Below are 12,012 nucleotides of genomic sequence, written 5' to 3'. Positions count from 1 at the left end.
GATGTGCTGGCAGTAATCCTACAACAGGAGTCCTGCACTTGGCTTGAAGTGAATGAAATATTTTCTTTTCTCACTAAGTTTAGCTGCTTCCTCCTCACCACATGCCTGTGCGTTCATGTGGAATGAGTCATTCATGCCTGTGGTCCATAAAGCCTCACAGCCCACTCACATCCTCAAACTGCCAGGTCCCTATCCACTCTCTGCATCACCACCAGCAGCTTATATACATATATATTGAACAGTTATCACCCAAATCTGTGTGGCGGCCTTCTAAACCTCAGTTCCTCCACCCTCAGGCTACAGCCACCCTGTAGTAGCCTTTATTTCCTGCTGTCTCCGTCTGTGTTTGTCAGTCAGCTTCTCTTCGGTCTCGCTCTGGGAGGCCAACCTTTCAGCATTTCCAATGATGTGCCTTGGAAATCTGTTTCCAGGGCAACCGGGGTACCAAATACTCTCCCAGCAGCATCTCGCTGGTGCGTCCTCCTTTGTTTACACTCTTGATATCTGTGAGGACATAGGTTGCTCTAAACACATTTGGGTGGGAACAAAAAAAAAACAAGAACACTGCAAATATATAGACAGAAACGGAGTGAGAGTCACACAGTCAGTTTTATGTTATACACCCACAATATGTAATATGATAATGGCAGCCCTGAAGAATAGATCTGCTTTGTAATAAATCAGATCCTAAGTAGATGTCGATTTAACTAGAAGCCCACACCACCGTTCAGCTTAAACGCCGTGCATCATCTCTAGAAAACACAAGAAATGTTCTAAAACCAGTTGATTCTTACGCGCAGCTGCGCGCTCCCAGAGTTCCCCCATTAAGCCGATCTCGTGAGGTAAATGCTATCATTTAAAAGCGTCGTCATTTAAAGACAATGGAGACAATGTCTGAGTGTCTTTCAAGTGATTACCTTCCTCGTTTATTTGACTTATTGAAAACCAACTCACGTCCGCCACTTTTAAGCCTTGCGCTTGCGCGTAACTCAACCGGGAGCTGTCCAAGTGCTGAAATGAGAAAAAGGCGTTCCTCTCTCATTCCTTGACGTTCCCCCCACCTGAGAAAGATCTCACTTCATGAGTAACAACGCAAGCCAACGGGCTGTTCTTCTCAAAGCCCGCTCTTACATCTCAGCCAGCGCCACCGAAGCAGAGCTTCCAGCTGATGCGTCTTGGAGTTTCAGCTTCTCTACGTCTGGCCACTGGACTGATGTCTCTTCACACCTACGCTTCGACAAATCTGTTTTCGGGAGTTTCATGAAACCGCGTTGAGGAATGTCTCCTGTATATTCCTGTGACAAAAGAAGACCCAAACGCCCACGACTTAGTCCGGAAAAAAGCGGGGTCCCTATCTGGATTATGTGTTTGACTAATGTAAACATATGGAAGAAATAGAAAAGTGAGCACATGGGGAAACCACCAGGAATGAATCGCTCCCTTATTAAGGTTTTAGCAGCTTTATTCATATATGTGATGGAGACAAACAACTTCAGGTAGGCGAGTCTATTTATCAAACACGTTTGATTCAATATCCGTGAAACACTTTGTCTCTTCCAAGTAAAGTTTGGAAATTTAGATGTTAGAAGTTTTCGATGTTAGGGAAACGACATGAAAGCAGCGACAGTGAAGAAATTTCTGAACAAAGTTGGTAATTGAATATGATGTGCTTTTATTTTCAAAACTCTTTCTTGATTAAGATTTTAATCATCGATTGTTTTGTCGAGATTATTCTCTAACTAAAATATTATTAATACAAATAATATTCGTATTGGGAAATTTGGTTTGTACTTAAATGGTGACAGAGACGTTTACGCGTGTGATGGTATTTTCCCTTCCCCTCTGGCAACTCAACATTGCGTTAAAACATGGCTAAAGCGTGGTGTGGTATCTGTGCGTGAATCTTTATCAACAGAATAATCCTTTCTTAGAGGAGAAGCCCACGACGTCGAAATCCCATCCGATACGTTTGTGCGCATTAACGCATTTTTTCTGGTTTCGCTCTGCGTGCCCACCACTGCGAGGCAGCTGCTAGGGGAAAGATAAGGTTTAACTCCCGATTCTGAGCTCTGACTTGTGTGATCCAGTGATTTTTCTCACCATGTGTGCGTTCCAGAGTTGTGGACGCCAAGGAGCACGATTCCAGATCATCCTCCAACCTGTCTCCATCAGACTTTCTGGACTCACTCATGGGTCGCACGTCTGGGTATGATGCGCGAATAAGACCGAATTTTAAAGGTTTGTTTGTCACGATCTTTATGTTTTAACATAATCTCCACACGCCCCACAAATTTCTAGAAACACAGCAAGTTGGGCATCTTTACTTATATGATTCACTAAAATGACTCAGAACACACAATCACTTCAGTCATCAGTAACATGATTGTTCCGGCTTGAATGAAACCACAAATTAATTCCTCACTATAACATTGCGTGCATGTTTTCATTTCCTGAAAATGTGTAAAGCAGAATCCCCATCAGGATAACATCATTTAAAACGGATGCTTGTAAATATCTCCGTCACAAAGAAACAAATTGGTTCTTGCAGTAGACAAGGATGCCACCATGACAGGCCAAATGATGGATGGTGCCCCCGTGGCAAGGCTGCAGGCTACTGACTTCCTCTGTTGTTGTTGCTGCTGTGATGCTGAGGACAGACACAGCATCACAGCACTGGAACAGAGCTGAGTGAGAAGATGCTAGCCCAGCGGCGTTCAGGCCCACTCCAGGCTGGGTCAGGTGGACAGGGACTTGTTGGATAGCTGAAGCAGTCAGACAGTACACCACAGGAGCTAATCAGACTCAGAGACACATGGCCCAGATCTTTCCTTCCCATTTGAGGCAAAGGGAAAAAAATGTTTATTGCTGAGATGGACTCAAGATAAGAGGAAGATAGCCTGCTTAATACCAGCTGGCATTTTTTTTTCTTTTTTTTGCCGAGGGATGATGCATCACTTCTAGCCTTCAAAAAGAAAAAAAGCCTGATTTTATGTTTCCGGTTATTCTTTATTCTGATCACACACACACACACACACACACACACACACACACACAGTTCTGAATGCACACGCATACATTTTCTGGCAAGAACCCTCCCCCCCAACATTTGCATGAGCTCACTTCATCGTAAATAGATGATTTTGCTTCTGAACCTGCTAGTCACACTTTGAAGAGTGTTGAACTCATTTTCTGAAGGTTGCCCTAGATTTCCTTTGCGTGAGTTTTGTTGTCAGCAGCAGGTACTGCCATATTTTTCTGCTTCCACTGTTAAATGTAGCAAGCTAACGACAAACTGAGGCAAATATTAATACCAAGCTCCATGCAATATTGATGAAGAAAACACAGGGGAAGGGCACTAGGAAGGGCTTACAGCTCCACTTATCAGAGAGAAAAAGAGAGAGAGAGCGCGAAAAAAGATTTGCTTTGACTTTAAATGGCACATAACCTGCCAAGCCTCGCAAAGAGATTTCAGCTCAACCTCTTCTATACAGAAAAAGATGACACTATTCATCAAAGCATGCCGGGCACTTCTTACTCACAGTGTTGGAGAGAAACTGCTCAGATTTGATACAAAGAAGAAAAGATTGTTGTAGAACTGCAACCAGAGAGTGTTTTCACTTTAAAAAAAAATACTCTAGATGACTTTCCCAGTTGATTAGAAATTAATTGTTTAGTAAAAAGAAAGGGAATATCAGTGACAATCCCAGCTTCATCATCCAAATCAAAATTCGTCACATAAAATAATCACATTTCTGAAGCCAAAACCAGTTATTTTGCGATTTTGTTTATACTGAAACAACTCTTAGTTAATAGAGTACTTAACATTACATTTTGTGGGGATTTCTAATTGATTATTCAGCCAAAGGTACTTTTGTGTTTGTGTGCATGCTCCTATCTGCATGTGCATGTCTCCTCTTGTGTTGTGTAAACACAAGAAAAATGTGTTTACAGCACGACAACCTTGAAAGATTGCCTACATTATCCTACAAGACATCACTGCATCATTATAACATTAAGCTGACACAGTGATGCCTTTACTAATTAATAGATTTTTCCTGCCCCGAAGCTCCCTCAAAAACAAAAGTTCAAAACACCGTTTGTTCTGTGAATGCATATTTTCCGTTTTCCTGTCAAAATATCTTCCCCACCTGAAACCCAGTCATCCTTTATAATACGTATGGTTTAAGGCTTTTTCCTGTCATGTCATTGTCATTCCATTTCACAGGTCCCCCTGTAAACGTTACATGCAATATTTTTATCAACAGTTTCGGCTCTGTCACAGAGACAACTATGGTGAGTTCCTCTGGTATTTGGTTGATTTTTGTCCTGTACAATGTGTCAATATGTTATCTATTCCTCAACCTGCAGGTCCACCAGTTAATGTTACCTGCAACATATTTATCAACAGCTTTGGTTCTATAGCAGAAACTACAATGGTGAGTTGAGCGTTGTGTTTGGACATGTTTTAAAGCCCTGACCTCTCCTATGGAGATACGACTGAATCATCCTGTTTTTACTTAGCCTTGCTGACCTTTTTTAAAACATCCTTCCATGCCATGTCTTCCTATTCATTAAATAAGATTTAGTTCTTTGCCATCAAAAAGTTTATTGGCGGGCTATCCAGTCAAATATTGGTTTCTGCTCCCATGAGTCTGGTTTTACTATTTCATACAACAAATCCTGACAAGTCACTTAAGCAGAGCCAATAATTAACAGTGGGGGGCTGGGGCTTTCAAACAAACTGATGTGCAATGCATGAGGTGTGAAGGCATCCAGCCCCTGAAGGGTAAAAATATAAAACCTGCAGGGTTGCACTGAAACTAATCAGGATCAAATCGTAATGAGTGATAATAACTACTTAGATCATAAATGGAAAATGATAATTTGTGCAGGAGGTGGAACATGTACGGTTGCCAGGAAATTACACAGTATTAAGACGGGCATGCAGATATTTGGAACCGCCAATATGCTGATAAAATGTCAAGCAACATAAGGGCTTCTCATCATCGTGACATATCAATTACATTGAGCTGTGTGACACTCAGTCTACTGCTAACTGTGCTGTCAGATGCCTCCTCTTCAGGCTCTGCATCTGATAAACACCTCATTTAGCTTCTCTTGCATAATTTTGAATAAGAAAGGTTATGGTGAGGTCAGTGGCTTGTGAATGCAGCTTGCAACAATACGTAGTCATGAAAGTTGCCATGAGAACAAATGTATGATAATTAAGATTAATTTTGATGGTATTGCTGAATGATATAAATTTTGCACATTTGTCACTCATTTTCCTTTTATTACTTTTCATGGATTATTACTGATGTTACAGGATTGCTTTCGATCCTTCTGCATTGCAATAAAAGTTTTAAAAAATGATCATCAAAACACACTGGAAGCACCAAAAACATTCATTACTGTCTGGTCTAAAGATGCATTTCATTTATGATTTGTGTATTAGAAAATAAATACAAAATTTCCTGTATTTACCTTGTCAAAAAGAAGGTTATGTAATATTAAAAACTGATACCAGTGATTGACATTTTTCCATCAGCATGCATTCTCATAACCCGAATCGCTGCGCTGCAAAATATGCAAAGCCGCCTGTCATCTCCGCAGGATTACAGAGTGAACATCTTCCTGCGGCAGAAGTGGAATGACCCTCGGCTGGCGTACAGTAAATACCCAGATTCCTCCCTTGACCTGGACCCATCTATGCTGGACTCCATATGGAAGCCTGACCTCTTCTTCGCCAACGAGAAAGGAGCCAACTTCCATGATGTCACCACAGACAACAAGCTGCTGAGGATCTTCAAGGATGGGACTGTCCTCTACAGCATCAGGTGTAGTACTTCACAGGTTTTTAAAGACAATTTTAAAAGGCTGAAGAACTGCACTAGAGCATCATTATTTGAAAATGTTTTAATAATTATTATTTTTTTGATATTGGGACAAAAAAGTTTCTGGACATTTTTTCACCACCAATGTTCTCTAAAGGGACAAAATGAGGAAAATAACTGGTAGATTAGGAAGCGGCAATAATAACTTGCCTTTTACACAGTTTGATATTAGTGTAGCTGAAGCAGAAATCTCTGCTGAATGCTCAGATTACCGCAGGACATGTTCACTTACTGCCTTTCTTACACTTTCTCTTAAACATCAAAGACTGTCAATCTGCAGCATGCAATTTGAAACAGATTTTTATCTCACTGTGATCATTTCTTTGAAACTGTATAATTTTCTGAACCGCAGCACATTCCCATGTGCAATACGACTGCAAGAGGACAAGTAAATCTCAGGGGCGCTGGTGAAAATCTAAAGTAAAGCCCAAACTTAGAGCTGAGAAGGAAGGGGGTATTTTTCTCCATGCTGGTCTTCTATTAAATATGAAAAGATGTTTGAAAACTTAGGATCCATACCACCACAAGTACAGGCCAAAAAGGGGAAAAAAAACTTGTAAAATGTGTTGCATTTTATTACAATACAAAAGCCACATGCAACATCCAATTTTCTCTGCAGCGATGCGATATAAAGCAGATCAATTCTGAGTCCATTTAGAAAGCGGCTCAACTCTGAGTGGTGCTCAGGTGTTAAGGTATCGCGGGCCAAGAAGAAAAATGAAAGGTGGTTAGCTGCAGTCTCCATTCATGAGAGAAATGACAGAGTGAGCAGACTGTGGACCACGATGCATCACAGAAACAATAAGTTGCAGTAATGAAAGTGTAATAGGAACCTGCTGAAGGGTATCCTACATGATATGTTGGAGGTTATGACACAGGAGAAAGAGCAGCCAATACCTGATACAACTAAAAAAAAGTACCAACTGTAATCTAATTTTTCAAGATTTTTTTCAATACGCATGTCGAGCTGCTAGTTTGAGTGTTAATAAGCCTTCTTTTGACATCAAATAACACTGTTGTTTGTTACATTTTACATTGTGACCTTGTGTCATGTTACAGGTTGACTCTCATTCTATCGTGCCCGATGGATCTGAAGAACTTTCCAATGGACGTCCAAACTTGTACGATGCAACTGGAAAGTTGTAAGTGCTGATCTTTTTATATTCCAGATTTTTGCTACACTTTCTAAAATGAGAATCTACTTACTAAATTCACCCGTTCTTCTCTGGCTCTAGTTGGATACACCATGAATGACTTGGTGTTTGAGTGGCTGGAGAACGGTGCAGTACAGGTGTCGGAGGGACTCACCCTGCCTCAGTTTATCATGAGGGATGAGAAGGAGTTGGGCTACTGTACCAAACACTACAACACCGGTCAGCATTTATGTCTATGTTTCAAACAGCTGACATTTCTCCCAGGTTGATGGCTGAATTGCATTTTTAAATATGTTTTCTTGTTGATGAACAGGGAAGTTTACCTGTATTGAAGTTAAATTCCACCTGGAGCGCCAAATGGGCTACTACCTGATCCAGATGTACATTCCTTCTCTCCTCATTGTCATCCTCTCATGGGTGTCTTTTTGGATTAATATGGATGCTGCTCCAGCCAGAGTGGCGCTGGGAATCACCACTGTGCTTACCATGACCACCCAAAGCTCTGGGTCCAGGGCTTCTCTTCCAAAGGTAAAACCTTTGTTTGTTTTCCTCCAGCAGATAAGCACAAGCCTTGTATGTGGCAAAAACATATGAAGCTTGAGTCCTAGGTTTTGTTAGATATTTCTCATAAGCGTCTCACGTTGAACCATGTTCCCACAGATGTCTTTGCTGTTTATAGTAATTTGTACAACTCACCTGATCTGGTCTGAAAAGACTTGTGATTAGCCAAAGTGTTTCATGTCATATCACAGGGTAAATTTTCTAAAGCAAGAACGGAGAGCACACAGGAAGTAACCTAAGAGATTAATATTTCTTTTAAAAGTGAAAGTTTGTTATGGATATGCAAGTTAAATATATGTCTGCTGGCAAGATTGTCTCCAGGTGCTCCGACTTTTTCCCACAGTCCAAAGACATGCTTGTTAAGTTAATTGGATGTATGTCTCTCTGGGTGAGCCCTGTGATAGACTCGAGGCCCTCCCTCTGACTCTATGACAGCCTGGACAGGTTTCAGCCGCTCAGCTAGGAGAGCGGAGGATGGACAATGCAGTCAGTATGAAGTCAAATAGCAGTTTAAATATTAAATATCAAATGTTGTTATTTAAGACTGATCGCTGGTACATAAATCCACTTCTGAGTTTTTACATTTTTTGTATGTTTACATCCATTATGTAATTATATTGTTTGAGTGGTTGTCATAAATATTTATCATTTGAATTAATGCAATCAAGGAAAAAATAGATTTTATAACCATAACTGTAATTGGCATTTGAATAAATTCTGTCTGACACTGCTAGAAAGCATTCATGGTTTATTAAAAAGATAGTAGGTCCCTGCAGTTTTAATGTAGCTGTAGGCACCTAGAATCCCAGCTGTACCTTGAAACAAAAGCAACCAGTGGATCAAACAGATTTTACTATTTCTTCTTTAGGCAGTCAGTGCAATGAGCTGAAAATGGGTGCTGCTCCTTTAGTGTGAGACTCAGGCATCAACATTTCACACAGAGGATGGATTTATAACTCAAAAATAAACACTGAACCAATTGAGAGAACAAACAAAGCAAATCAAAGCGTTCTCCACAGTGGACTGTTTAAACTACAGCTCAGAGCTGTTGTGAAAGCCACTGTAATACATCAGAGAATAAGATACTCTATTTTTGTGTTTTTGTAGAAGCACAGCTGGGCCTGATACAGTTCACAATATGTAACATTTTTGTCATAAACTGTGGTCATTTCAAGGCGTAACAAAAAAAATTGTATCAAGTGTTAAAGGTACTGCAGAAACAACACGAGTCAGATAATGATCAGTCACACATCAGTCTGCACATGAGCACTAAAAGGCCTCAGCCCTGTCAGAGATTCTCATATGAAAGACACGTATGCTGATGAATATTTAAAGGCAAGCCTTTGACAGCCTCAGTGCACGGACAACAATTCAATATGCCTTAAGGGCCCTCTAGAACCAAAGATGTTTCTCCACATGCTAATCAGCTGTCATGAAAGGATGGGGTCACACTGATGAGCAGAAAAAGGTTTCAGCCTCATCTTCACTTTCTCAAAAGAACCAGATCAAAGTCAGGGAACTACAGGTACAAAGTAATGCCACAGTTCTCTTTCTTTTAGCGGTTGAGACATTAATTATTTGCTACTGTTAAAGCCACGCAATCACTGACACTGCTGGCAGCTCTGACACACTTGTTAGCAAACATTATCTGTAATTACAGCTATTTATAGGTCACAATTAACTGAAGGAGCAAAATAAAAGGAAAAACACAGAAAGTGGCTGTGGAACAACTGATAGACAACAACACATAGGACTCAAGTTTAATATTAATAAAAGAGAAATACAAAAATTAAATAGCGTTCTCAGCTAAAGGCTACATTCACACTTTATTTTAACTGTTAGCCAATGCTGTCAGCTTGAAGAATCTAACAAAAAACATCTGTTTTCTCTCCCAGGTCTCCTATGTGAAAGCCATTGATATCTGGATGGCTGTGTGTCTGCTCTTTGTATTTGCTGCATTGCTCGAATATGCTGGGGTTAATTTTGTCTCCAGGCAACAGAAAGAGTTCCTTCGCCTGAGGCGAAGACAAAGAAGGAATCACAAGGTAGGCTTTCGAAGTCTTCACATGGTTGCTCTTCAAACTTTTTAGCCACATTAGCAGCTTGTCTCTGGGAACCCAGTGACAGGTGGGGCCCACAAGCCATTGAACTCCTAGTGCCGTTCCCAAGATGGGATAAATAGGAAGGGTTGTGTTAGGAAAGGCATCTGATGTAAAACCTTTGCCAAATCAAACATGCTGATTATCATAGCTAAGATGGTTTGGACGTGGGCAGAGGAGGGATAGTGGATATATTGGGCAAAAGGTGTTGAATATGGGGCTGTCAGGCAGGAGGAAAAAATGATGACTACAGGGAAGACTGATGGATGTAGTGGTGTGAGAGGTGCCAGTGATATGGTGAGATGAAGGCGGATGATCTGCTGTGGCAACCCCTAAAGGAAGAAACCAGAACAAGAACAAGAAGATGAAGAAGAAGTAGTGTGTCTCTGAGGATGAGCATCAATAATACCTCTTTGGTCTGAAACAAAATTTCTCATTAACTATTGGATGGATTGCTTTAAATTTTGTAAAACATTTGTATGGCTCAGAGCATGAATCACAGTAGATCAGGTATGTAAAGTCTCACGCCCTTTTTTTGTTTAAGATGCCAAAAGTCAAAATTTTCACTCATATTTCAAAATTTACCAAGTGAATTACTTTAGAATTTGGTATAAAGCTCATGAGTCCAGAAAGATGCAGCCTAACTATAATGTGCTCGAACCAAGGGCAGACTCCAATGCAGGAATCGGACAGCGCTCTGGATAAAAGTCTATAAATCTTGTTTTAATGGGCAGAGCAGGGGTCATACACAGGCAGACTGTCCATGAGAAAGGGGGCAGGCAGTAGGCTCAGTCGGAAAAATAGTCCCAGAATAAAATCAGCCAAACTCCAGGGATTTAACACTCATGGTGATCGGCAGGCAGGAAGCATGAGGTCATATAAAGTCAGTCAATAAAACACTGGTTTTATTTGGACTGTATGACAAAAAGGGAAAAAACTTCAAAAGGAAAGGAGAAATGATATTTCAGAGTCTATGTAGGTCATCATACTGTTGACTGTGGCCACCGTGATACTGGCCTTTGTGATTTCAGATGTGATGGATGAATTTCTACCAAATTTTGTCCAAAGAGCTGGATGAATTGTCAGTGTGAGTCAGTTTAGTTTTACATCACAAAAAGCACATATTCTAACTACAAGTATGTGGCAATTACCATCTTTCAGCTGTTGATTTGAATGACAATCTTTTAAATGGAGAAAAAGGAAGTCTCATGTGCAACCCAGGAGGAACTGCTATAGTTCCTCCAGAATAAAAGAATACAACATAATAATAATGGTCTTGTTTTGTTATCCCAGTACCTGCAAAACTGCTGACTTCCTATTAGCTCTAACTCTATTTGCTATCATAGCCATAGAAACTTGTCAGGGGCGCTGAACACATGCACCTTTATTGCTGTTTGTCTGAATTAAGATTCACCCCCCTGTGACCCTGTATTGAATAAGCAGAAGGAAATAAATGGATGGATGGATTAAGATTCATCTCCCGAAGCAATCTCTGTAAATGTTTTTTCGCCACTGTGCATCAGGTTATCTTGGGAGTTTATTTTAAATTAATTTGAAAGTGCAATATCTCATGATTAATGTTCATGTTCATGTGGGTTTGTTGAAAAACCTTCAGTCATTACAAAGTAAAGCCTAACATCTGAGCTGCAGGCTTTTAAAAAGCTCTAGCAAACTCATCCACATGTGCATGTCACTTTTCAGGATGACGATCTGCGTGAAGGCCGCTTTAATTTTGCCGGCTACAACATGAGCCAATGTCTGCCAACAAAGGATGGCTCAGCTGTTAAAAATGCTGTTCCAGCTCCCAACCCTCAACAATCAGCCTCAAAGGACATAGACACCATGAGGAAAAAGTTTGTGGACAGAGCCAAGAGGATCGACACGATCTCACGGGCCGCTTTTCCTCTGGCTTTCCTCATCTTCAATGTCTTCTACTGGGTTACCTACAAGATCATCCGGCATGAGGACATCCATAAAAAGTAAAGACTTTGCCGTCGGCTGAGAACATATATTTTACATTTCTCAGATTGAGAAATGCTTAGAAAGCACAGGGAGATGAGAGGGTAAACTGTGCATTGAGAGGCACCATTGTGGTAATGGTGGTGTTCTTTCAGGGATAACGTACAATATTTATGAATCGTACAGTAATGTTCATGATTTGATAATGTGAACAGTTGTTCAGACACAGATGCTTTATTTGTTCTTGTACTGCTGCAAAATATTTTCTGAAGATTATAGAGAAAAGGTCTTAGCTCAAGACTCACTAACATGCTGGAGAAGATGGACCAAAATGATTTTGAATTG

The 12,012-nt window shown here is 40.5% G+C and overlaps 1 protein-coding gene across 2 annotated transcripts; it reads left to right on the top strand.

Annotated features, from left to right (window-relative positions):
• Nucleotides 1–1,410: 1,410 nt before the first annotated feature.
• On the top strand, nt 1,411–11,691 carry glra2 (glycine receptor, alpha 2). 2 transcript variants are annotated; one of them, XM_085375210.1, is made up of 9 exons: nt 1,411–1,496; nt 2,117–2,238; nt 4,369–4,436; nt 5,614–5,837; nt 6,954–7,036; nt 7,130–7,267; nt 7,362–7,576; nt 9,505–9,654; nt 11,410–11,691. In XM_085375210.1, exons 1-9 carry the CDS (start codon nt 1,411–1,413, stop codon nt 11,689–11,691), a joined length of 1,368 nt encoding a protein of 455 aa, XP_085231336.1. The 2 variants fall into 2 exon arrangements, with proteins under 2 accessions (XP_085231336.1, XP_085231337.1); XM_085375211.1 differs by lacking the exon at nt 4,369–4,436 and adding an exon at nt 4,226–4,293 and having other exon boundaries at nt 1,429–1,496.
• The last annotated feature ends 321 nt before the right edge of the window (nt 11,692–12,012 follow it).

This window comes from Diplotaxodon limnothrissa, linkage group LG16 (assembly GCF_057381915.1).
Source record: "Diplotaxodon limnothrissa isolate DT_005_m linkage group LG16, D_limnothrissa_male_GT1.1, whole genome shotgun sequence".
Lineage (NCBI taxonomy): Eukaryota > Metazoa > Chordata > Actinopteri > Cichliformes > Cichlidae > Diplotaxodon > Diplotaxodon limnothrissa.
This window is presented reverse-complemented; position numbering and strand designations above follow the sequence as displayed.